This window comes from Helianthus annuus, chromosome 14, assembly GCF_002127325.2.
Source record: "Helianthus annuus cultivar XRQ/B chromosome 14, HanXRQr2.0-SUNRISE, whole genome shotgun sequence".
NCBI classification, from domain to species: Eukaryota; Viridiplantae; Streptophyta; class Magnoliopsida; order Asterales; family Asteraceae; genus Helianthus; species Helianthus annuus.
Window position 1 is genome coordinate 93,125,467 of NC_035446.2, and position 26,970 is coordinate 93,152,436.

General features: G+C 37.5%; 1 protein-coding gene across 1 annotated transcript; it reads right to left on the reverse strand.

Annotated features, from left to right (window-relative positions):
* Positions 1 to 229: 229 nt before the first annotated feature.
* LOC110908674 (beta-amyrin 28-monooxygenase) lies at positions 230 to 11,543 on the reverse strand. The gene is made up of 4 exons (XM_022153630.2): positions 10,993 to 11,543; positions 1,239 to 1,694; positions 917 to 1,104; positions 230 to 790 (listed from the first exon to the last, which is right to left on the reverse strand). Exons 1-4 carry the CDS (start codon positions 11,531 to 11,533, stop codon positions 482 to 484), a joined length of 1,494 nt encoding a protein of 497 aa, XP_022009322.2. The 5' UTR covers positions 11,534 to 11,543; the 3' UTR covers positions 230 to 481.
* Positions 11,544 to 26,970: the final 15,427 nt, after the last annotated feature.

Here is a 26,970-nt window from a genome sequence, read left to right on the forward strand (position 1 = left end):
TTACCACCTTTAAGACTTTTATTCACACACCTAAAACTTCCAATAATCCTTATGTTAGAGTTTGAAGAACCTCTGTTGCAAATTATTTCGACTCTTTTGTTTACTATCCCCAAATATATTTTTGAAGAACCTGGTTGCAAAATATTTCTACGCTTTTGTTTACTATCCCCGGAAATATTTTCTCTAATCATAGGCTACAATTCCCAATCATTAAGTACAAGAGAAATACTGAATGAAGAAACCTTCACACACACACTATGCTCACTAATAATGCTGAATAAAGTTATACAACAAGGGGAAATAATGAACAGTTGACAATGACTCAACATAACAAAACGAAAATTTATTTAGCAACAAACTAGGAACTACTCGTAGTGATCGGAATTCTTTATTTGACTCATCATCATTTGAGTTAGCAAACCAAAAGGTTCTAGCTCAAATGATACCACAATTTGAGTTATTATGTGAACACTGATTCATGCTAAAATAATTCAACCTGATGAGGATGGAGGCGAATTGGAAGCCCTTTTACAGGAGTAGGCATAGGATCATATTCAATTTTCTCTTCAGGTATCAACAGTTCCCATTTGAAATTGGTTATGATGTCGTGAAGGAAGGTTAGTATTTCCAATCTGGCAAATTCTTTCCCTATACACATCCTAGGACCCCCTCCAAATGGCAAATATGTGAATGGAGTTGGTCCTGCACCTTCAAACCTTGATGGATCGAACCGTGTCACATCTTCAAAGTTAGCGATGTCCTTATGTAATGACGCATAACTTAAGTATATCTGAAAATGCAACATGAAAGGATTACAATGTCAGTTTTATTCAACACGGTTCATATATGTTTATATTGTTATGTATTCTCATCTGAAGTATGTTTTGTCTACTAAAATAAATGCAAAGCTTGTTACCTTCCATCCTTTAGGGATAGTATAACCTGCATACTCAATATCCACCAAGGCCTCTCTAAAGGCTCCGAAGCCAGGTGGATATAGCCTCATTACTTCAGATACTACATTCCAAGAGTATCTCATCTTTTGTATGTCCTCCCAATTCAGCAATTCCCCAACTTGTTTTGCCTTAGAAATCTCTAATTGCTCTAAAAGTATTTGTCATTCACCCATTATTTGTTAAAATTTGATGTAAAGACATGTGACACATAAATTGTCCAAAAGCATATGTCTACTGAAGTATGTTAATGATATATAAAATATATATAAGTATATAACTAACCTTTCAACACTTTGTCATAAACATCAGGGTGTTCACCAAGACTCTTGATGAGAAAAGTGATAGCAGTTGTTGAGGTGTCATGACCAGCAAAGAGTAGTATCAAGATGTTGTTTGCAATATCTTTCTCAGTTAAATACCTGCCATTTTCGTCTGAAGATGTAAGCAAATGTGATAAGAGGTCTTGTGAAGATGACACCTTTCCTTCTTCAATTTCCACTCTTCTTGCTTTGATAATCATCATGAGTTCCATCCTAATTGTATCTCTTGCCTTAATTGCGCTATAAAACCATGTCCCTGGAAAATTTATAGGCAACTCCAGCAATCCTTTCAAAAATATGTTGAACAAGGAAGCAAGTTTTGCAATGTGATTTGGCTCCTCGAGGCTAAGAAATAAACGGCAAGCAAGCTCAAAGGCGTATAACTTAACGGTTTGGAATACGTTTACCTGTTCCTTACCTTCATACATGTAAGCATTGAAACCAAACATTAATATTTACTAATGAGAAATATTTGTGTGATTTCAATGTGGAATTTTGAAATGAAGCAAATTTTTGGGAAATTGTGGTTAACTTCTAACATGCTTAAAACCTTCTAACATAATATTCTCTAGGTTACCATTAGGGGTGTAAACAAGCTCAGAGGCTTGAGAGCTACTCGTTATTGGCTCGGTTAAAAGTTCAAACGAGCCGAGCTTTAACGAGCCCAAGCCCGAGCTCGAGCCTGAATTAGAGTTCGTTTAGTTATCGAGCCCGAGCTCGAGCCTGAAATACAAAGCTCGTTTAGGCTCGCGAGCCTAAACGAGCCCAAACAAAAATTTATTTATTTTTTTATATTATATAACAATAATGATTATAACATGGGAGAGCCGAGATCTAGCCGAGGTTTGGCGTATTTAAGCGATATTGATGTGAGCTCGAGCTGAGCTTTTAGCTCGTTTGAGGTTGTTCTCAAAATAGCACGAGCCAAGTCGAGCCGAGCTCGAGCTTTGGGTTTTACTTGCGAGCTGAGCTCGAGCTCAAATAAGTAGGCTCGAACCGAGCCGAGCTCGAGCTCGAACTTCATAAAAACATGACGAGCCAAGCTCGAGCCCAGTCGAGGTCGGGCTCGGCCCGGCTCGTTTACATCCCTAGTTACCTTCTCCTCCTTGGTTATCCTTAAAGAAACCAGTAGTCTCTCGTTCTATATATATATATATATATATATATATATAGAGAGAGAGAGAGAGACCGGTTATTGTACAATATCCCTTAACGTACATTACGTACGCGACTCAGCATCAACATGCGAAATTTGGTTTACATATATATGCACATGCGATTTCATTAGTATGTAGAAAAAGTATATACACACATATATAACATGTGATTTCATTAACAATTAAAGCCACTTTCATATACACAACATGCGACTTTCATATATACGCACATGCGATTTTCAATTTTTTTTGTAATATAACGTGCGGATTTGCCTCGTGTACGCAATGTACGTTAAGGCATATTGTACGATATACTTTTTCTATATATATGTATATATATAGGGTTAGGATCGTCTAAGAAACACTAGGTTAATTGAGAAACTTGAGAAGCATTTTGAACCACACATTTTCCCTAAGCTTTTCGTAATACACATATGTATAGTTTAAAATTGACTATATACATATGTGTATAATTAAAGATTTGACAATATACATATATGTATATACTCAATTTTAAACTATACATATGTGTATATATTACGAAAAGCTTAGGGAAATGTGTGGTTCAGAATGCTTCTCAAGTTTCTCAAATAGGGTGGACTTCTCTTAGGATCCTCATCCTATACATATACATAGGGTATGTTTGGTATGAATCTTTTAGGAGTTTCTAGCTTTAAGCTTTTAAAAAAAGCTCATACTCAATAAAAAACCTTGTTTGGTTGAAGGAGCTTGAAGCTTTTAGGTTAGGAGCTTGAAGCTTTTGGTTGAACGCTGCTACTAGTAGCGTTTAGAAGGAGCTACAAGCTTTTAGGGAAAAATGACTATTTTAACCTCTAAACATAATGAACTTTTTAATGCACAAACTTTTTAATTTTTTAGTTATGTTCATTTTAGGCATTTTATACATTTTATTAAAAGCTCCAGCTAGTCTGTCAAACACCAAATATATCTAAAAAACTACAACTATTAGCTACCAGCTACCAACTCCCAGCCACCTGCTACCAGCTTCTAGCCATCAGCCACCACCTACTTTTGCCAAGCATACCCATATACATATACATATACATATACATATACATATACATATACATATACATATACATATACATATACATATACATACACAGGGAGAGGATCATGAGAAAACTACATATTAATGAGAAAAATAAAAAACAAACTAAAAAAGCCTAAGAAACAAACCAATTTTTTTACAATTTTTTTATAAAAAATCACTATTTTTTATATATAAAAAATTAAAAAAAAAACTTGTACTGCACATGTGCATTATATGTGTACTACACATGTGCATTACATGCTTAAAATTAGCTTTTGAGTTTAGTTTAGCTTTTAGGGTTAGGTTTTTTAGAGGTTTAGGATTAGGTTTTTTTTTTTTGGGGGGGGGGGTTAGGTTTTTGGGGGGTGGGGGTTTAGGTTTTTTTCGGGTTTATGTTTAGGGTGTAGTTTTATGTTTTCGAGAGGGAGGTGGGGGTTTAGGCTTTTGGTGGGAGGGTGAATTTAGGTTTTTGGGGGGTGTCGGTGGGGGGTGGGTTAAGTGGTTTAGGCTTTCCATATTATTGCACATGTGCAGTACAAAAATAACTGATTTTTTTTTATATATATAACAATCTGTGAAAATAAATAATAAAATTGTATTAAAGAAAATGGTATGTTTTTTAGGCTTTTTTATTTAGTTTTTTGGTTTTCTCATTTAAACTAGTTTTCTCATAATCCATCCCCTACATATACACATATATATACACACACATACACACACAAATCGTACATAGTCTGTCAGTAAGAGTATCCACAACTTAACTCCTTCGATGTGGTTTGCTTTCTCGACAAGAATGGACCAGGGTAGTGTAGCGATGGAGGTGGTAAGGTCCAGTGGAGTAGACTAGTCCGAAGGGGTGATGGTGGCTCCCTTGTAGACCCCCTTGATTTTAAATAAAAAAGCTTCTTGAAAAAACTTAAACTTGTTTAAATTCTAAAAAAATAACATACATTAAAAAAGCAAATATATAAATAAAATTAGTATAAACAAAAAAATATTTAAATTAAAAACACTATACAAATTAGATAATTAAACCTAAACAAATTATATAATTAAACCTAAACAAACAACATAATTAAACATAAACAAAACTAGATAACTAAACCTAAAATAACTAGATAATTAAACATAATCATCAACTCCTGAACCATGGGAGTCGACATCCGGATGCACAACATGTTGCATATGGGGATGGTTTCTTATTAATTGCTAGGACACATTGTGACCAAATATTCTATTGTATATGTTTTCATATTCCGATGGGCCCGGGCAATCGCTTGTGCCTCTCGTAAGTTGTCACTTTGAGCCATCATGAAGTTGAAGAATGCATGAAATCTGCGAGCCTCCACGAACAGGGTATGAAACCTTGATAAAGTGGGGTTCGTAGAACGATTAGTTTCTCCTATACGTTGACGAAATACTTCAAATAAGAGTTCTCTAATTGAAACGCCTCCTAGTCTATTATCTAGAAGTCCATCTAAGACTTGACAGGAGCCATGTCTTCATCTTCATTCCAATGTATTATTACCATTCTTTTGATGAATCTTTGTAGTGAATTACCAATTGAGAAGTACACATGTTGTTTGAAATACGAATAGAATTTATAGCCAGTTAAAACTAGTTGTTGCAAAAATAGTCGTTTGAAAAAGTAGCCGTTGCAAAAGTAGTCGTTTGAAAAAGAGCAAATGTAAGAATTAAATATTTTTTACGATTCTTTTTGAATTTATTATTAATTAAATATACTAGATAACGAAATAAAAAATAATATAAAAAATAAATTATATTTTTATGACTTTTATTTTTTCCGTATTTTTAATATTTTAATAAAAATAAATAATATCATTAAGTAAATAAATTATAAATAGATTTTATGTAAGTTAGATATAGTTAAACAGAAAGAATAGTAGGTGATAAGATGATAATGAGTTGGAGGTTTGGAGTTGTTTAGTGATGGAGAAGAAAATGTGGTTTGGAATGTAACGGTTAAAATGCCAAATAATTCCAAACCACCACAAAGCAAACCACACTTTTCTCACAATGCGAAATCATTTCAAACCACCACCTAATCACTTATTTTTCCATTTATTTATACTATTTATAAACTATATAACCTATTTTTAATCTATTTACTTAATGATATTATTTTTTATTAAAATATTAAAATAACATAAAAAATCAAATTCATAACAAGATAATTTATTTATTATTTCTTTTTTGTTTCATTATCTAGAATTTTTATTTAAAAACAAATTAAAATTAAATAGTAAAAACGAATATTTAATTCTTACAATAGCTTTTTTTTTTTAAATGGCTAATTATTCAAATGACTAGTTTTGAAACTGTTGTAAATTCAATTCGTTTTTCAAGCAACATGTGTATTTCTTAACTAATAAGTCACCACAAAGACGAATCAGAAATGGCAAGAAACCCTTGGACCGAAGAAGAAGAGATGGTTCTGGTCAACTCTTGGATGGACTTATGCGATAATAGACTAGTAGCCAAGTCAATTAGAGAACCTTGTTTGAAGGATTCTGTGAACGCGTGTAGGAAAAACCAATCGCTCTTCGTACGTTTCATATTTTGTTTAGGGAGGTTCGCACATTTCATGCATTCTTCAACCACATGATGGCTTAAGGTGACGAGATAACAGAGGCACAAGCGACTGCCCGGGCCCATCAAGAATATGAAAACATACACAACAGAAGGTTTTTTTCACATGGCAGTCTGGTAATTAATAAGAAACCATCCTTGTATGCAACCTGTTCCCCCTCCGGATGACGACTCCGACGGTTCAGGGGTTGATGATTAGGTTTAATTACCTGCTTTGTTTATGTTTATTTATCTAGTTTGTTTGAGTTTAATTATCTCATCTTATTTAGGTTTAATTATCTTGTGTGGTTAGGGTTAATTATGTGGTTTGTTTAGGTTTAGTTATGTGGTTTGTTTAAAGTTTTTAATTTTAATAAATTTGTTTTTTTAGTTTGTTTATTTTTATAATATATATATATATATATATATATATATATATATATATATATATATATATAGGGGAAGGATGTATAGAAAACCCACTTTAATTTAGAAAACCCGGGAAACTCAAAGCTCCCGATGTTTTTTTTTTCTTGAAAAAATTTACACATGTTATATACATGTTTTTAAGGGTTTTGGGCAAAAAAAATCAAAAAAATGCCGAGTAGATATTTAAAAAAAAAATAAACAAGTTTTGGTGTAACACATGTTACATTCATCTGACATATTTGTAACATGTGTTACATCAAAACTTGTTTATTTTTTTTTTAAAATATCTACTCGGCGCTTTTTTGATTTTTTTTTGCCCAAAACCCTTAAAAACATGTATATAACGTGTGTAAATTTTTTCAAGAAAAAAAATATCGGGAGCTTTGAGTTTCCCGGGTTTTCTAAATTAAAGTGGGTTTTCTATAGATACTTACATTATATATATATATATATATATATATATATATATATATATAATATAATATAAAGGGTGGGGTTCTAAAGTGAACACTAGTGTATTTGCGAACTGAATGAACAAATCCTGGCCATTGATCTACACACGTGTATGGTCAGGATCTCATCATCAAATCATAAAATACACTAGTGTCAGGGGCGGACCTTTAGTTATGTGGGGCGTAGTCCGGGCTACGGCTCAAGTTTTTATTAGTAGTGTTAATTTTTTTTTTCGATTTTTATACATAGGACAACCCTGAACAAGTACGAGGACACCCCTCAAATTTTTTTTACAAAATAATAAGATGTTGGTAAGCCCAAATAAGTAAATAATAACACATTAGGTAAGCCCAAATAAGTAAATAACAACACATTTACTAAGCCCAAATAATTAAATAATAGCCCAAAATTGAATGATTATTGATTTGGGCAATTGGGTGGCATGTTTAATCACTGTTGGATATCGAACAGACGTGAACGAACAAAGAGCAACTGCAACCGTTGAAAGATGTTTTTCGAAATTGAAGCTTGTCAAGACGAATTTACGCAATAGAATGGGCCAAGAATTTTTGAACAATGCTATGATTTGTGCGGTCGAAAAGGATTTTTTACGTGAAGTAAAAGACGAGGATGTGATGGAACGATTTCAAGCTATGAAAAAAAGAAGAGGACAAATCTATTACGTAATTGTTTTACTTTATTTATTTATTGTCGTTTTTTTAATATTGTATGATTGCACGATAAAAAATTTTTTTTGGGATACCCCTAAGTTGATGTTCTAGTTTCGCCACTGACTAGTGTATTTCAACATCAAATCCTGACCATTGATATACACACGTGTATGGCCATGATTAGTTCACTCAGTTCGCAAGCTACACTGGTGTTCACTCTTGAACCTAATCCTATATATATATATATATATATATATATATATATATATATATATATAGGGAGAAGATCATGCGAGAACCACCTTTTAGGTTTTTTGGGAGTTTAGTTTTTAGCATTTTAGCTTGGGGGGGGGGGGGGGGGCGGGGTTTAGGTGTTTGGGGGGTGGGGGAGGGGGGTTTAGGTTTTTTTTTTTTTTTTGGGGGGGGGGGGGGTTTAGGTTTTGGGAGGGGGGGGGTGGGGGGTTAGGTTTTTTTAGGTTTTTTTTTAGATTTTTTTTAGCTATTTTAGGTTGTGTTCACATTGGTTCTCAAGGTTCTCACAATAAGGGTGGTTCTCGCATGAGCCCCTCCCTATCTATATATATATATATATATATATATATATATATATATATATATATATATATATATATATATATATTAAACTTATGTTATTTTAATTTTTTATTGAAATAAAACAATTTCAAGGTTTTTGTATTTAAATCAAGGGGGTCCACACCTTAATCGCAAACCCTCGTCTACTTTACCGGATCACCACCCCACCGGACCATCCTAGTCACCACCTCCAACGCCCTCCTCGTCGGCCTAGCCTCGTGCGAAATCCAGACCACATCGCCGGAGTCGACGATGCGGATATTCTAATGGAAGGTTCTTTTAGCTAGGTGGTTTTAGGGTTTGTAGATGTAGAAGTTTTGAGGTACTTTGGAGAAAAGTGGACAGTGCATTTGTTAAAGTGGCAAAGTCATAAAAATTGAATTATTGTTTATTTCTTTTCAAACAATTTATATAATATATAAGGTTTTTTTTTTCTCTAAAAGTTAGTGATATTTAACTTCTGAGTAAAATGCACGGATAGTCCTTGTGGTTTGTCAAAGTAACACCTATAGTCTCCAACTTTTTAAAATTACACTCGTGCTCCCTGTGGTTTAACAAGTTGTTACTTGGATAGTCCCTAGAGTGAATGGTCAATAGTTATCCCAGTTAAGTGGGTTTGAAATGACATAATTACCCTTTCCAAAAGAAAAACAATTAAAATAAAATCTACCCTTCCCTATATCAACTCCATTCTCCACCTTCATTCCAAAATCTCTACATCTTCACTCTCACCTCCAATGGCAAATCATCTTCACCCTTAACTGCCTCCTGAAGCCGTCAAGCCACCACCTATCTCCGACCACAAGCCACTTCTTCCGCAAGGCACTTACGCCATCCAGATCCGTAAAGACCAGATCTACCGCATTCCGCCACCTGAAAACTCTCGCAAAGCCCAAAAACTCGCTAATCGGAAACCTAAACGGAGTTGCTGCTACCACTGCTTCTGCTGGACACTCGTCATCGTTTTCATCCTTCTAATTCTCCTCGTCGTTGCCGCCGGTGTTGTGTACCTAGTTTTCCGGTATTTAGGAGGTTATTAGGTGATGAGTTTAGAAAAGGGTTTATGTGAAAATCCAAGAAGATTTCACATAAAATGATGAAAACGACATGCGAAACTATGAAGGTTTCTTATAAAATCAGCACATGAGGCTAAGAACAAATCGGATGCCATTGAATACTTGAGATGGCCGGTCAAACGGTGAATTTTGACGATTTTCCATCAAATATGGCACTGAAATTAGCGACCATTAAGTTAGAATCTGTGCTCATTAAGAATTTATATAGTTTATGAGTGAAATAATACTGAAAATGGGTTTCAGGTGGGAGGGTGTTGGGGGTTAGATTGTAGGTGGTGGTTGATGGAATTCAATGGCGGTGGTGGACGATAGGGGTTTTTGGAATCTCGGGTCGAGTTGGGGGAAGATGATGGCGGCTGAGGTTAGTTGTATCTGTTGGTTGTTAGAGTAGATGGTGGATCTGAGGTGAACGGCGAGTGGGTTGTGGAGGTTGCAGGTAGAGGTTGTGGAGGTTGCAGGTGGATGGGGGATAAGGGTAGGGGGTAGGGTGGAGATTGTAGGTTGCGGAGGTTTTAGTTTAAATGTTTTCTCTTTTAGCAAGGGTAATTATGTCATTTCACACCCACTTAACTGAGATAACTAACGGTCATCCACTCTAGGGACTATTCGAGTAACAACTTGTTAAACCACAGGGAGCACGAGTGTAATTTTGAAAAGTTAAGAACTATAGATGTTACTTTGACAAACCACTAGGACTATCCGTGCATTTTACTCTTAACTTCTTGAAAGAAAAACTTCAAACTCACTTTAGTTTAATTTTTTTTTGTCTGACTTTCCAACGCAAATTTTACTAAAAATTGAGTTCTTGAAAAATAGATTATTTTTAATCTCGTAAATGTATAGAAAGAACTTAGTGTTTCATAAAATTTATCATATCAAAATATCGACCATCAAAACTAACAAAAAGCGTGTATGTAAACTTATTTAAGTTAAATATTACAAACTATTAGAGAATAATCAAATTATATTTTCCTTTTTATAATATACTATTGTGGGACCGTTATTAGTGAATTACCCAGTTGTGTGTATCGTTATTTCTATTACTAGAATCAAAATCCCTACTGTGTCAGTTGTATCCGCAACTTGTGGATCCGAACGTGGATGGTGATATATCCAAAAAGATTCCAAAGATAGATCTCCAAAGTTGTATATTATACTCCTGATAATAAGTAATCTCTTGGAATCGATGAATTAAGAATTCTAAGGCTACTTGGTGTGAAGGAAGGTAGTCCCTTGAGTATGATCCGTCACGTAGGGGTCCACGTCAGCACGTGTGGAGGATAAGGCTAAAGGGATGGGCTATGGTGTGGGGATGGACCCCTTTATATATACATATGTACGTATTTATATTTGTGTGTGTGATAAAAAGAGAGATGGCCGTCGAAGACGTCGAGAGAGGACGTGAGAGACGGGGATGAGACAAGTGGGGGCTGTGTGGACGGGCTAGGACGGGGCTCGACGTCCCTTCGCTGACCCGATAGCCTAAATAACCCTATTCCCATGATTCACGTATATTATTTGGCAACTAAGGTTTGTGAGTAAAATCACACTTCAACTTTTACACTTTTCTTTTCAGATTGTACAATAGTTGCTGCAACCCTCTTCTCTCTTTTACACTTTCATGATGATACAGAGAACTGTGATGGGTCAACACATAGTCGTAACTTATTTGCAATAGAAAGAAAAAGATTACCTCGCCAATGAACATCGATATGTCGACGGGTGACAACATCCATAGTCGCAGCATAGTGAGTGGCGAAAGCATCGGGACTAAGATACGATAACAACATCTTCCTCATCCACTTTGTTTCATCGCCACGAATCGTAAGCAGGCACCTCCCGAAAAGCCTCATAATCGGCAACGGCCACCACGCGCCCACCAGCTTGTTCTCATTCGCAAACCGAAATTTGTGGCCCGCAGGACCACACAGTACGGCCATACGTTCGCCAAGTAATGACGTCTTAAACACTAGAGGGCTGCCGTATTTTTCGATCCGTTCTTCAACGAATCTCTCTGGAACTCCATCCCAATTTGCACGAACCAGCGCAAGAGTTTCTCCGAGAAACGGCCATCCGAAGCTTCCCGGTGGAAGATTTGTTTTGCTTCTTTTATTGTAAACATTCCAGAAGACGTATAAAGCGATGAAGAGGATAACCGGAGTGAGAACTTGAATCATTGTTTGTGTGTGTGAGCCCCTGGCTGTTCGTCCATACTTATATTCGCGTGTGCCCATCAATGTGAAGTCGTAAACGCATATTAGTTGAACAGAAAGATTTAATAATAATTGAAAACTAGCTTACAACCCCGTGTATTACACGGGTTAAATGACAAAAAAATGTAAATTATAAACTTGTATACAATCCTTATTAATGAAATGACTTATTTAGATAAAATAATAAAACAAAAGAACAATTATATTTTCGCTATTCAAAATAATTTTCTACGTTTTCACTTCTCTTTTAAGATACTACAATCCATTTTATTATGTCTTCAAATGAAGTAACACTAAAAAATAAAAAAAAAATAATGATCATAAAATTGTAAGTATTTTTAAAAATAATTATAAGTTATGAGTTTAATATGTAATATTTTCTATATAATGAGAACTTAGAGAACTTGGCATTACAAAAGGTTTTTTGAGTTTTTTTACAGGGGGTGTGAATGAGCGGTTAGAGAGTCAGCACGTTAAACTTTTTGATTTTGTATTCAAATGGTTAAAACCACTAAAACATAGGGACTCAAAAAGTAATTTACTATTAATTAAATTTGAAATTATACGTTTGATCTCTAAATATATTAAATAATATTATATTTATTATATTATTTGATACATTTATATTTGTTATAGATAATTATTAATTAAATTTAAATTTATATGTTTATTTCTAACTATATTAATTAATATTATATTATATTTTGTGTATAAAAATTAATATGTAATATTATTAATAAAAGGGAGGAGACACCAGAGAGTGATACGTGTATAAAAAGATTTTTATTTATTAGTATAAAGAAGAAGATATTTATGTAGTCAACTATCACCCTTTCTGGTGTTTCCTAACATGAATGAATATTTTGATATCTGCACTAGTCATAGCAATAAAAAAAGTTTGTGTGTAGGCTAAGTTTGGAATATATAAATTGAAAAAACAAGCGAAAAATACAGCCAAATAAGTAAAATTCAAATATGGCTAAGATATGTGTCATATAAGGGGAAAAATGGAAATTTGGTTAGTATCGGTTCGACTTATTACAATATCAATACGGTACCAGAACATTGTATAGTAACCGAAGAAAACAAAACAAAATAAAGTCGTAGTTCGATCAAAAGGATGTCGACACGTGTTTTATATTGATCGAAAGTCATTTAATGAGTATTAATAACGGAATCGAGAGTACCGATGTTATTACTTGTTCAGTTGGAATCGTCATGGTATTGATATTGTTGGCATTGTACTATCATTTTGGTTCGTCAGGACAAATGACTACTATAATAACACTCGCTTATAGCTTATGCTATGAAAAAAAAATACTCTATTACGAATACTCATCATGAAATTTATAACTAGATAGTAACTATCACATCACAATGGCATGGTAAACGACAAAAAAATATTAAAAAATAACCTAAATCTGATGTAACTTTGATAAAAATGTATGTTTGTTTTAGTACATACAACAAGGTTTCTAATTTATACCGAGATGCAAATAAAATTAGGCATGTCATAATGACATACACATAATTTTTAAAACACCATACTTCAATAATAAAAAGAAAAACAAAAACGAAACATGCTGAAAATTAATTATAATAAAAATATAATAAAATTTAAATTAAAAACTGAGTAAAATAATATTATTCTACTATTTGTAGCTTTCTTTGTAGCTTTCTTTAAAAACTGAGTAAAATAATATTATTCTACCATTTACGAGTTTCTAAATTGTATAGACCAGTGGGATCCCACGTTCAACGTCACGGGCATTCAATCGAAATCGGTTCGGTTCGGTTCATTAAGGTACCGAAACAATACTAATACATGTGCTAAAGGTGTTCAAACCATTACAGTCCGTTTTATAAAGGTAAAGAACAAAAAAACATATATATATATATATATATATATATATATATATATATATATATATATATATATATATATATATATATATATATATATATTTGACCCAGTCGATTTTGAATAAAATTTTTATGGAAACGTAGATAATAATAAGCATGTCGTAATAGCATGTTAAAGAATTTTATAAGACATTATATTATATTTATAATAATGGAAAGAGTAAGGGGATCACTTTATATATATATATATATATAATTGAACCTTAAGGTGACTTTAATAACATGTATGTTTATACTTTAATATCTTATATATCTCTAATCACAACTCGATCGATTGAAACTAAATTTATATCGATCCGTAATTAAAAATAACAACATTACAAGGCATATTTGAAATTTTATAAAATATCATATATTTCTAGTTATATAAGAAAACAAAACTTACTCAAAAGTAATTATTAAATTAAAATAATAACATAAGAAAACAAAAACAACAAGATCACTATTCATTGTATAGTGTTAAGGGTTGAATGGTAAGACTAGAGGGTGTAGAGGAGCCCCATCCTTTGAGGATGGCCTTCCACCTAAGTTGTTACGTCATCATAGCATCACCCTAACACCTTAAGAATGGTCTAGGGTGTGAAGGATGGGCCTCCTTTTTTATCTTTTTGTTGTTCAAAATTACATAGCTTAATAATTATAACATTAGATAACTTAAAAAACATTATATTACTTAAAAAAAATCTTAACTTAAAAAAATACTAGATTGCTTCTAAGTCCATAAAACACTAAAATCGGATATCACAACACCTAATCAAGTCGCGGAATAACAATAAAAGATGTAAACAATGAAGATTATGTCGATTGTTATTGATCAAAGAGCACACGCTTTCAAAAAAACCGTCTGGTGCTCGAATACAAAAGTTTGCAAGACAATCAACACAGAACTCGAAAATGCCAAGAAGAACAGAAATGTGAACAACAACCTCTAAATGACCTAGGTTCACCATATTTATAGTTATACAGGATGACCTAAATACAAACGGGTCCAAGTCCACATGCACACTACAAGCAAACAGCTAATTAGCCAACATGGCTTATCCCAAGCCCACTAGAGAACTAAGCCCAATAACTTATAACTGTTTTTGATAAAGATAAGTGTAAACCTACTAAATTATATGGCCTTACAATATCCCCCTAGGTTTATGATGTCTTTATCAAATTGTTGTTTATCTCATGTCTATGTGGGAAGAAACTTCATCTTTTCATCTTCAAACTTGGGCTTTTTGTTCTTCTTGATCATGAACAGTTTTGCTTAAAAATATTGTTGAAAAGAATGCAAGAGGAGGATTCTCGTCAGCTCTCTTCTTTGTCAATCTTTTCTCTTTCAAGCAGGTTCACATGTACTTCTTCAAATGTACTATCACTGTCAGATGATGACTCGTATTTGGTTCTTCTCACTCAGGCACATCTTGTTGTTGTGATGCTTCATGCTTTGTCAGCAGTGATGTGTGTAAAATGCAACATATAAATTATATCAAATGAGGCATAAAGCTAACCCTTTTTAGTATTAATGTTGGAAAAAGTGTGCTTTTGTCTTCCTTTTGTATTTTCAGGATTAAAAGAGCTCAAATGAACAAAAGAAGCAAAAAGGCAGCTAAATCTAACATAAATACAAGAAAATGAATAAATGTGGCATGCCCGACCCCTCGACAGCATCTCCCAAGGCAAGAACAAGAGAACAGGAGGCTGAACACGCCCCGTGCTCACTAAGCACGGGGGTGTGCCCAAGTGTTTGCAGAAAAGACAAAGTTGTAGAAGCTTCTATCACCCACCACGGGGGCGTGCCCAGCGGATACGGGGCCGTGGTCAACGCAAAGATTCGCAGAATCTAGGCTAATCTTGATAGTACAGATACGCTTCTGCACACGGGGTCGTGCCCAGCGGGTACGGGGGCGTGGTCAACTAATGCAGAAAAACTGTAATTAATGAAGAAAGAGAAGATGGGTGGACACGGGGCCGTGTCCGGGCTTCTGTGCAGGCTATAAATAGGGGTGCTTGGCTCACTTGTAACTCATCCCTTGGCAAACTACCTCTCTCACACTTCACCCACCCACCACCACCATCACAACCCACATCCACCACCATCATCCATCATAGAGTGTGTGTAGTAGTCTCAGGATCCAAGATTGATAGTAGGAGTTCTTGACAATCAAAGGCCTTGTTTGCCTAAGTCTCTTACATCACTTGGTGAAGACAAGCATTTAGTGTAATACTTTTTATTTTTAATCTTTTCGCACTTTTTATTTGGTTATGTATTAATGACTTTAAGGGAATGGTTTGGTAAGAGTCTTGCCTTGTTCAGTGTATAGATCCTGCAGGGACCTTGGTCAAGCATAGTCGGACCTCCTTCAATACCCACTGGTATTGGATGGCGGGGGTTCGAATTTCTTGATCCTCTCATATGTAAACTACTATTAACATATTAACCCGGCTATTTAGGATTGTATCCCTGCTGACCCAAACTACTTAGCCGAGGGTAACGTCACCTTCGAAAGAGGGGCCTACCACATTATACATTAATAACTTAATTAATTATCTTTCAATAATCCAACCCTTTAGGATTGTATCCTTGCTGACTCAAACTACTGGGTTAAGGGTAACGTCACCTTCAAAAGAGGGATCTACTACTATAACTAAGATAATCTCTTAAAAAGTACAAAAGTGCGGAAATAATCGAAGGTTACACTAAAGGCGAGTCGGATCCAAGTGATTCATCTTGTCTATCTGTTTTATTTTTATTTTTATTTTTCAGCATTTTTAGTTTTTATTTTCTAGTTTAAAACCTTTTTTTCTAAACTTTTGATTTGATTAGACGTTGAGGATAAACCGGTATTAAAAGCTCTTGTGTCCTTGGACGACCTCGGTATCTTACCAACACTATACTAAGCTCACGATGGGTGCACTTGCCCATATGTGTGTTTGGTGTTAGTAAATATCGGGTTTATAAATTTAAAACTTGGCTAACGTGTTAAAAAGGGTTAAAAATATACATAAAAATATATAACACATCACGCACATCAAGTTTTTGGCGCCGTTGCCAGGGACACAAGGATTTTAAGAAAGCTTAAAATCGACGGCCTAATCAGTTTTCCAAAACCTTTTTAAAACGCGTGCACATTTTTCTGCATTTTAGTTAGTTTTGCATTTACAGTAGGTTGAACACGGGTCGTGCTCATTGAACACCCAGATACAGAGTCTGAACACGCGGTCGTGCTCACTGAACACGCCCCCATGCTACACAAAACCAGTTACTTTTATTAAAACGCCCGCATACAGAATCTGAACACGGGCCGTGCTCACTGAACACGGGGCCGTGTCTAGCCTCTTTTTCCATTTTTATTTTTGTTTTCTGGTCTCGAGACTCTGTTGTGGTCTGCTGAGTGATTCGTATGGATCAATACTCAGGAGATTACAACTACACCTATGAGGAGGATGATTATAGGGAAGACGTACTATTGCACCAATTGTGGTAACCCTCACTCGGTACAATATTGTGACTTATTTCAACCATCCACTTCATACACCTATTATGAGGAGCCCAGGTACGAGCCATCGACTTCATATACATCCTATGAAGACCCAAGGTATGAACCTTTTCCCTCATACTCATATTTTGATGAACCAAGGTATGAGCCTTCATACTCATACTTTGAGGAACCAAGATATGAGCCTCCACCTTCATATGCTTATTATGAGGAACCATGGCATGAACAACCCACCTCATTTGAGTATTATGAAGAACAAAATTACGACCCTTATCCATCATATACTTACAATGAAGAACAATGGTGTGAACCATCTACTTCCTATAAGTATTATGAGGAACAAAGGATCGAACATCCGGATTCAAGCTTTGAGGATCCTGATCCTTACTCTATCACCGACATAGCCGAGAGGATAATAGAACACATTAAAACTATCGAACGTTGCATAAAAGAATCTCGCGCAAAGGAAGAGGAGTCCCGCGCAAGAGAAGAATTAACTTGTAATAAATAAGAGATAGTTGAAAATGTAAAAATGGAAGAACAAGTAAGTGAAAAACCGACACATGAGTTAAACAACGAAAAAGGTGAGTCCGATAACGTAAAATTCAAGAAGAGTCTAATTTTGAAGAAATTAATCTCTTGTCACCTTCTTTCGAAAATCATTGTTTAGTACCCACTCATGCTACGTTTTTAAAAGAATTAAACACTAACACTAACATTGACGAAACAGTAAGCATTAAGTTAACAAATGATCAAACTTCGCTAATAAAAAAGACCCATTTGAAATTAACATTACACCGGTTCCATGTTTTTTTTCAAAACTCCTTTATTAGTAATGTCACAATTGCTAAAGATCTTTGTGTTAATATAATGCCAAACTACATTTTCGAAAAATTAAGTATTGGTGATTTTTCTCCACTTAAAATACCCATTTTTCTATCTAATCAAAAGGTAATAAAATCAATAGGGGTAGTTGAGGATGTCTTGGTCCAAACAAATCAAATGGTAATCCCAACCGACTTTGTCATCCTGGATGACGCTCCTCTAGTGTTGGGACGACCTTTTGTAAAAACCCACAAAGCTTTGAAAACCGGAAGTACAACAATCTATCTATTCGATTAGGGGCATTTAAAAAGAGTGTCGATCTTGAGCGTTCAATGAAATATCCATTCGGCAATAATGACCCCCTAATTGAAGATGAGCCAGAACCACCCGATAAGAAGGGTCTAGCCAAGGACCCTTATAAACGTGGTGTGACAACCCTCACTAAACCAGGTATCCGTATGACTTAATTAATAATTAATTACTGTGCTTGCTTGAAATTGCTGATGAACTGCTACTTGATTTCTGATACATGCATGCCTGCATCATACTTTATTTACCGTCACTAAATTATTTACATGCTGAACCTTAGTGACAAACATGATGCACAAAAGCACAGTAGCACTATAAACGGATAACCTATTGAACATGCTGATAAAGCCAGCATCTGGCAGACACTGCCTCTAAGGCCTGTATGAGCCAGAAATATTTTACTACACTAGTGGTGAGTGTAGGGATACAAGGGTTGTAGAACTGCGTCTCTAGGAATAAGTTACAATGACTGGATGTGCCTAAAACGTACACTAAGCACAAAACTCAGCACTTTAATAAACAATTCAGCTTTTACCTAACTAATAAAGTGCCAAAACATGAGAAAAATATTACTAGACACTTTCCAAAGTGTCGGGAATAAGTTGTGTCACTAAAAATGGTATTAACGTCACTTTAAAGCTTTGTTAAGCGCTTTAACGGATTACTATCTAACTGAACAATCGGACTATACCCGGAACATGAAAATATTGTCAATTACATTATTTGTCTTTTTCTGAGCCAGTTAGGGTCCCTGAATACCTTAACACCCGCCATTAAGCACAACACACTACTAACCGGGTTAATCCCTAAACTAACTAGATTAACCTAACTATAACCTAACTAATAGTTGAAAACCAACCAAGACCCCCCCCCCCTAATTAAACCGCCCCCAAGAGGGGGGACACCCTTTTGTCCTTCTTGATTATTTAATTACACTTGTTTAATATCAAAGTGACATGAAATCCAATGGTTAAAGGACTTAAGTTTGTCTATAAGAACTAGAGATTACACACTTGATCATTCACCACTTAACATTCACCAATCACTCTCCTCTCTCCCTCTAGAGACTCTCGGCCGAACCACACCACAACCAACCATCCATCTTTCGATTTCTTTCAAGCCATTTCAACATTACTCAAGTGTTAAGGATCACGTATAAGGAGGCTTGGTGCATTCGGAACTCAAATGACCTCTTCTCGTTGCTTTTAACCACTCTTTTTGCGCCTAGATTCTTCCTTAGCCTCGAGCTAGTGGTAAGTTGCTTGAATCACACTCTCGAACTATTTTGAAGTGGTTAAAATGATATGTAACGGTTAAAACCCGTAATCTTACAAGTTGATGCATAAAAGTCTACTAAAAACACTAAAAGTGATGGTTAAAAGCTTGTTTGTTGTGTAAATCTTGTAGTATTTGATTTGTGTAGTTATTTGGACCCGATCTATGTTGTGGTAGCTCGGATCATCGTTTAACCCGGGTTGGTCATGATCATGGATCATGACATAGAGTTGTTTTGGATGTAACAAGGGTTAAAGGATGAAACTCTACCACACATGAATCGTGAACTTGTGTAAAAGCGACTTTTCTTGTGAAATAGTGTTTAAAACTAGTAGATCTACGGATCTACAAGCGGTATTTTCAAAGAACCAAGTATCAAAGAAATCGTGTTTTCTAAAGATGGATCTTACATTAACAAGAATGATTTTTAGAACACACAAGTGTGTAAACACTTGTGTAGCACAAAGTTTCAACAAAATAACTATTTTTGTAAAATTTACAAGAAGATGTAAAGACGGGATTTCTTTAAAAGCAAGGTTTTTACGAAATCGGATTGATTTATATAAAGATCCGCTAAAAGTAATGGGATTTACTTCATAATTTTAGAAAACTACAAGTTCATGTGATTTATGCGATTTACATATTTATTTACTAGTTTGTTGTTTTGGACGTTGTTTTGATTAAATAAAAAGATTGTTGGGTTGATTTATAAAAGAAAATGATACGCTTGAAAGCATGGCCACCTCCAGTTACAGAGGAAACTCTGGCGAAATTTTTCCAAAAACCTAACACTTAGAAATATTTTCACTACAAGTGTTAGAAATACTTTTCGACATGTATTCAAAATATAGATTTCGCCACGACTTTATTTACAAAATATCGGAGGTGGGATTTCACAAAATAAAACTTGATAAATATATATTTAGTATATATTTTCATAACAACACTTGTGGATTTTTATGATTATTTTTGTGAAGTACACATATATTATTTTTAGGGTAAAAATAATATTATCGAATGTTAACGAATCCAAAATAATACGAACGCTTTCACGATAGATATATAAGTTACACCGGTAATTATCATTACCACTCGATCGTTAAAACGTAACTTACGCATTTAAAGAAATATTTATGAACGCGTATGTTTGTCAAGGTATTATTTTGGGATAATTATGTGAAATAAAAATATAATATTTTTGAGAAAAATATTTATATTTTGGTGTTAGAAATAAAATATATTTTAAGTGAAACTTAAAAATATATTTCGAACACACATGTATTAAATCCCCCATCCTTGGGAAGGAAAACAATTACCAAGTATATACAGAATGTAAACACGAAATAGTTGTCTAACTATTTCCCAAAGACTTAAACCATAAAGCTAAGGCACCGTTGTCCGTCTAATAGAATTAGTACATGTAGGTCGTCGCACAGCTGCTTGATTTGGAGGTATACTTGGTAGAGACGCACCACTGTGAGTTCATGTCCCCCTTTTCTCTTAACTGTTTTCAGTTTTCTATACTGCGGGGGTGAAATACATGTTACTATATTTATGAGTACTTTATACATGGTATGGTTAGCATAAGGAGGTTTACTACTTAGATCATGTGAGTGGGTAGGCGGAAACTTGAGGCCATTAATCCTCAGGGTAGGACCGAGGGACAGGAGCGGTAGATCTATCTGGGTGTAGCGAGCCCAGCCCCAGGCCCAGCATAACGGACCTTGGGGTGACTTTGTGCCCAACGCATAAATCCGCTAGGTTTGAGTCTTCCTACTTGCACTTCACACATATCAATGGCCTTGCAAACCATTGGTGATCTCTTTTTCCTTATATGCTACATACCATGATTTTTATACATACAAAGGTTTATTTACTCACTTACGCATGAACTCGCTCAACATTATTGTTGATTTTTCAACTTACATGTATTTCAGGGAATTAAAGGATCTGGCGCGGTATGACACGTTTTCCCGCTGCACTAGTTTCGAGTTCATCCGGGTTTAGGGAATGTGACTTTTTCCTGGACAAGTCACAGTCCTTAAACTGTGTTTATGTTATGTTTGTGTTTGTTGAACAATGTTTATGTCGTTAGGATGTGTTTCCGTTGAGACAATGTTGTTGTATTTGGTTTTTTTTTAAACTTAATTGAATGGATGATCTTGCATGATATTATTTCATATAGCTTTGTTATGGTTAAGCTATGGTATTAAGAAGTCACACCAAAATAACCACGCTTCCGCAAAGCCAGGGTGTGACAGCTTGGTATCAGAGCTCTGATCATAGCGAACTAAGATTCCTTCTCGAGTCTCGACTATGATCACTAGGGCTCTCACGAAAACATTTTTACTGCATACCACTTAAGTCCAGATCCAAAACGTTTTTACAAACAAATGTTGAGCACATTTTATTTATTATTTTTAGGCTCAGTCTGGGAGGCTGAGGCTCAGTCTTGGAGGCTGAGGCTCGGTCTTGGAGGCCGAGGCTCGATCTAAGAGATCGAGGTAGATGGCTAGTGAGACTAGGAAGAGCAGTCTGAGAGGCTGGGAGAATTTGGCTAGTGGGACTAGGAATGTCAGTCTAGGAGACTGGGAGGCTAGTGGGACTAGGAGAATTATTTGATTGCTTACTTGGTGACTAATGTGTTTACCTGATTGTATCACTGATTATTTGTGCATATTTGTGTTACAGACACATGGACTCGCCCGGCACTGGCGACTCAGACACCACAGGCCCTAGACCTATAGTATCAGATGACCTAGCATCTTCAGAGCACGAGGTGCACACGTCGGACGTTACTAGCACGGACGAGGACGACTTCCAGCCCTTCGCACTACCTGACGAGGCTGATGAGCTCGCTGATGGCCCTTTGGCCGGGGACCTACCGCTTGTAGAGATCCCTGCTCCTATACCTTTGGCCGTTTACCCTGCCTATGATTTGCTCTTGACGCCGACGCTGATGGCGATGTTGATCTGTTTGACGATGATCTCCTAGGGGACGTTGAGGAGGGCGAGGCCCTTATAGCCGACGGAGGACTTTTACTGCTCGCAGATGCTCCAGCTGCGGAGTCACCTGCACACTCACCTGCTCCAGACTCCTTCGAGTCTGTGGCCTCCGCACCTTCCCACACTCAGAGTGCGCAGCACTTCTCCCACGATGCGGACCCTGACAGGGCATCTTCTGTAGCCCCTGTTCCTACTTTTGCTTTCGATCATGGGGTTGAGGAGGATTCTGATCCTGTCTTTCCTCCAGGATTCGACCCGGACCAGGAGATAGAGTTTATACCTATGGATCAGCCTATGGAGGATCCGGTCGACCCAGCTGACCCAGTTGATCCCATTGACCCTGAGTTTGATTTTGAGATGGCCTTTGATGATCCCGAGCCTGCCATGGCCCCTGAGCAGGCAGCCGCTCTAGACCCAGTGCTTGAGCATGACCCCGCTCATGTTGGCATACCTATTGAGCCTGTGATTGCTGACCCACCTGTTGATGATCACCATGTGGATGCTCCGTTGTTGGAGGGCGATCATGTCATTGCTGCTGATCATGTTGATCCCCCACTTATCGCAGACATACCTGCTGACCCTCTTGTTGCACCCCACCATGATCCTATACCTGTTCAGTTTGACCGTGCACTTTTTGAGGCACAGAGGGACCCACGAGATGAGCACGCCCAGCACGGGTGGATTCCTGCTGATGACGAGGTTCCACCTATTCCCTCTCAGATTCCTGATACTCGTCACCCTGATACCTCCTTTTCATTTCCTCAGTTTACACCTCCAGCGCGACCTGGAGAGGGTTCTTCGGCCCATCCAATTGGACACGTGCCGACGTCTGTTCCCTTTATGCCACAGTTTTCACCTGTTTTACCCCCTGTTTCTCCATTTCATGTGGCACCTTTTGATCCAGCCAGGGAGCCGTTTCTCTGGTCATCACCACCTGTTATGCCACCGACCGACCCCTACCATCCTTTCCACATGGGGTACTCCATTGAGGATGTTTTGATGTCCTTTGTCGCCCAGCACGAGGCACACACGCGACGCATTTAGGAGCTTGAGAGAGCTCAGCCGCCGACATGTCAGTGCCAGGGTCAGACCCACTCTCCTTTGCAGCCCTCTCGACCTTTACCACCGGACTATGTTGCACGCCTCTTTGCACTAGAGCAGCATGTTGCTTCTTTCTTGCGTACCCAGAGAGCCATGGAGGAGGACTGGCTCCAGTTGCGTCGTTTGTTCTACACTCATTTTCCCCCTCCTCCACCGCCATCTGTGTAGAGCTCATCAGTACCGTATGGGTAGACGTTGGTGAGAAGACGGTGATTGCTTTTGACTGCACAGCATTTTTGGAGACTACTTTCTGATTATGACTTTTGTTGATCTTGTATATGGGATGTATTGACACTGATTTGATATAGTTTTTGGACTGGGGTGATGTAGCCCTTAGTCGACTGATGTTGTATGACACTGTGATGTACTTGTACACTTACTATGTGGTCTCGATATACGACAATCACAGTATTCTCATCATATTTGATGCTTGATTTGGTTATTTATATTTTTATGACATGGGATGTTGTGTGATTGATGTATTGTGATTGGTTTATTTATAACATGAGATGTTATGTGCTATTACTATCATATACGTACGCTTACTATGGCCTGACCGATGTAAACCCATCTTTTAGAGGATGCCGCCGAGACGTCAACAACCACAAATGCCTACCAATCAGGCAGAACTCCAGCAAATCATCACTGCTGCCATCGCACAATACGCCGCCTCTCAAGGAGGGACTAGTGGAAGCAACTCTGGCAATACTGGCAACAACAACAACCCACCTCATGGTAATACTAAGTCACTAAAACATACCATGACCTAATTGGATATCTATAGCAAAGATGCTAATGCCGTTCATATGTTGTAACGTATGTGCAGGGTGCACCTACAAGCAGTTTCTAGACTGCAAGCCGGTCAACTTTGATGGCACAGGAGGTGCTGTCGCCTTTGTTCGTTGGGCTGAGAAAACTGAATCTGTTCTTCGCATGAGCAAATGCGCACTAGATCAGCAAGTCACCTATATCTCGGGGCTATTCTTGGACGGAGCCCTATCTTGGTGGAATTTGCAAGTACAGACACTTGGTGAAGCTGCTGCCTACGCACTAACCTGGACCGAACTGAAGGAACTTATGCGCAAAAAGTACTGTTCCCGCGCTGAAATCCAAAAATTGGAGACTGAATTCTGGCATTTAAAGATGGAAGGTCCAAAGATCGTGGAATATGTTCAAAGGTTTCATGACTTATCGCACGTGGTACCCTACATGGTCACTCCAGAGTTCAAGCGGGTTGAACGCTTCATTTGGGGATTAGCTCCTCAAATTATAAGCATGGTGACCTCTTCCAAGCCTGCTACTATTACTGAGGCGATTGATTTGAGCGTGGCTCTCACAGAGGAGGCTATTCGCCTGAACAAGTTCGATGATGCTGAGCCTAAGAAGAAAGAGACTCATGTCGAGTCATCTGGAGGTAACAAGCGGAAGTTTTCGAACTTCAAGCAAGGCACCAGTGGTGTTGTCAAGAAAGGAGAAACAAGCATGCCAGCTCAGGTTACAGCTGGCAGTGGGAAGAAGGGAAAAGGATATATGGGCACCCAGCCTAAGTGTAACACCTGCCAGCGTCACCATTCTGGCCGGTGTGGTTTGAAAGTATGTGAAGCTTGTGGGCAATCTGGCCACTTGAAGGACTCTTATTGGGCCACTGTGGGCCAGGGAGGCCAAGGAGGTTTTGGAAACAGGAATAATAACCGGGGTGGGAATGGAAATCGCCCACAAGGAAATAATGGAGGGAATGGAAATCGAGTTAACAATGCTAATCAAGCGGGCGCTGTGAATCGTAACCAGAGGAATAATCAAGCTGGAAATGGTGGTGGAAATGGGCAAAGACCTGGATGCTTTAACTGTGGTGATGTTGGGCATTACAAGAGGAACTGCCCAGAATTAAACCAAGCCCATGGAAGAGTGTTTAATATTGAGGCAAGGGAGGCGCGCCAGGATCCCAATGTCGTTACTGGTACGTTCCCTGTAAACCAACGCTATGCATCCGTTTTATTTGATACTGGCGCCGATTATAGCTTCGTGTCGTTAGAGTTTAAGAATATGCTTGGTTTAACCGCTAGTAGGTTAGATATTCCGTACTCAATCGTATTGGCTAATGGAAAGTTAGTAGAAGCCAATGAAGTCATCAGAGGTTGTGTGATCGAATTGGGAGAGCGTGAGTTTGCTCTGGATCTACTACCAGTCCAGTTGGGGAGCTTCGACGTGGTGGTAGGAATGGATTGGTTATCAGGCAACAAGGCTGAGATAGTTTGTCACGAAAAGGTTGTTCGTATCCCAACCGAAGATGGTGAAACAATTGTGGTTCACGGAGAGAAGCGTGATACGCCGTTAAGAATTATCAGCTGCCTGAAAGCGCGAAAGTGTTTGTAGAAGGGATGTGTTGCCTTCCTGGCACACATTGTGGATAAGAAAGCTGCAGAACCAAAGATCGAAGACATCCCTGTCGTGAGGGAATACCCATAAGTCTTTCCAGAGGACTTACCTGGACTACCACCTCAAAGGCAAGTGGAGTTTCACATCGACTTAGTTCCAGGCGCCGCGCCTGTGGCTAAGGCACCTTATAGACTTGCTCCGTCTGAGATGCAAGAACTGTCGACACAACTTCAAGAGTTGTTAGACAAGGGATTTATCCGACCAAGCTTCTCGCCTTGGGGAGCTCCGGTCCTGTTTGTCAAGAAGAAGGACGGTAGTTTTCGTATGTGCATCGACTACCGGGAGCTGAATAAGCTGACGATCAAGAATAGATACCCTCTGCCAAGGATTGATGATCTATTCGACCAACTGCAAGGTTCAAGCTGTTACTCTAAGATCGATCTTCGATCTGGATACCATCAGTTAAGAATACAAGAGGAGAGTATCCCGAAGACAACCTTCAGAACTCGTTATGGACACTACGAGTTCCTAGTTATGCCGTTTGGGTTGACAAACGCGCCTGCAGTGTTCATGGATTTGATGAATCGAGTTTGCAAGCCGTACTTAGATAAGTTCGTGATAGTGTTCATCGATGATATCTTGATTTATTCAAAGACGAAGGCCGAGCACGAACAATATTTAAGAGCCATTCTGGAGCTGCTGAAGAAGGAACAGCTGTATGCTAAATTCTCTAAGTGCGAGTTTTGGCTATGGGAAGTCCAGTTCCTTGGACACGTGGTAAATGGAGATAGAATCCACGTGGATCCCGCCAAGATCGAAGCGATTAAGGATTGGGAAACGCCAAACACGCCAACCGAGATTCGACAATTCTTGGGTTTGGCTGGCTACTATCGAAGATTCATTGAGGATTTTTCAAAAATCGCTCAACCATTGATGCTCCTCATGCAGAAAGATAAGAAGTTTGATTGGGGAATCAAACAGGAAGAAGCGTTCCAGATATTGAAGCATAAGCTCTGCAATGCGCCAATCTTAGCACTACCGGAAGGTACAGATGATTTCGTGGTATACTGTGACGCCTCACGTCAAGGATTGGGTTGCGTGTTGATGCAACGCCAAAAGGTTACTGCTTACGCGTCACGCCAGCTGAAGGTACAT

Bases quoted from the DNA above. Each gene is read 5' to 3' on its own strand.
- LOC110908674 (XM_022153630.2), bottom strand. From the start codon at position 11,533: ATGGGCACACGCGAATATAAGTATGGACGAACAGCCAGGGGCTCACAC. The intron at 1,695-10,992 runs GTAATCTTTTTC...ACATGTATGAAG, and splicing joins TATCGATGTTCATTGGCGAG to GTAAGGAACAGGTAAACGTA. The intron at 791-916 runs GTAACAAGCTTT...TTGCATTTTCAG, and splicing joins CTATCCCTAAAGGATGGAAG to ATATACTTAAGTTATGCGTC.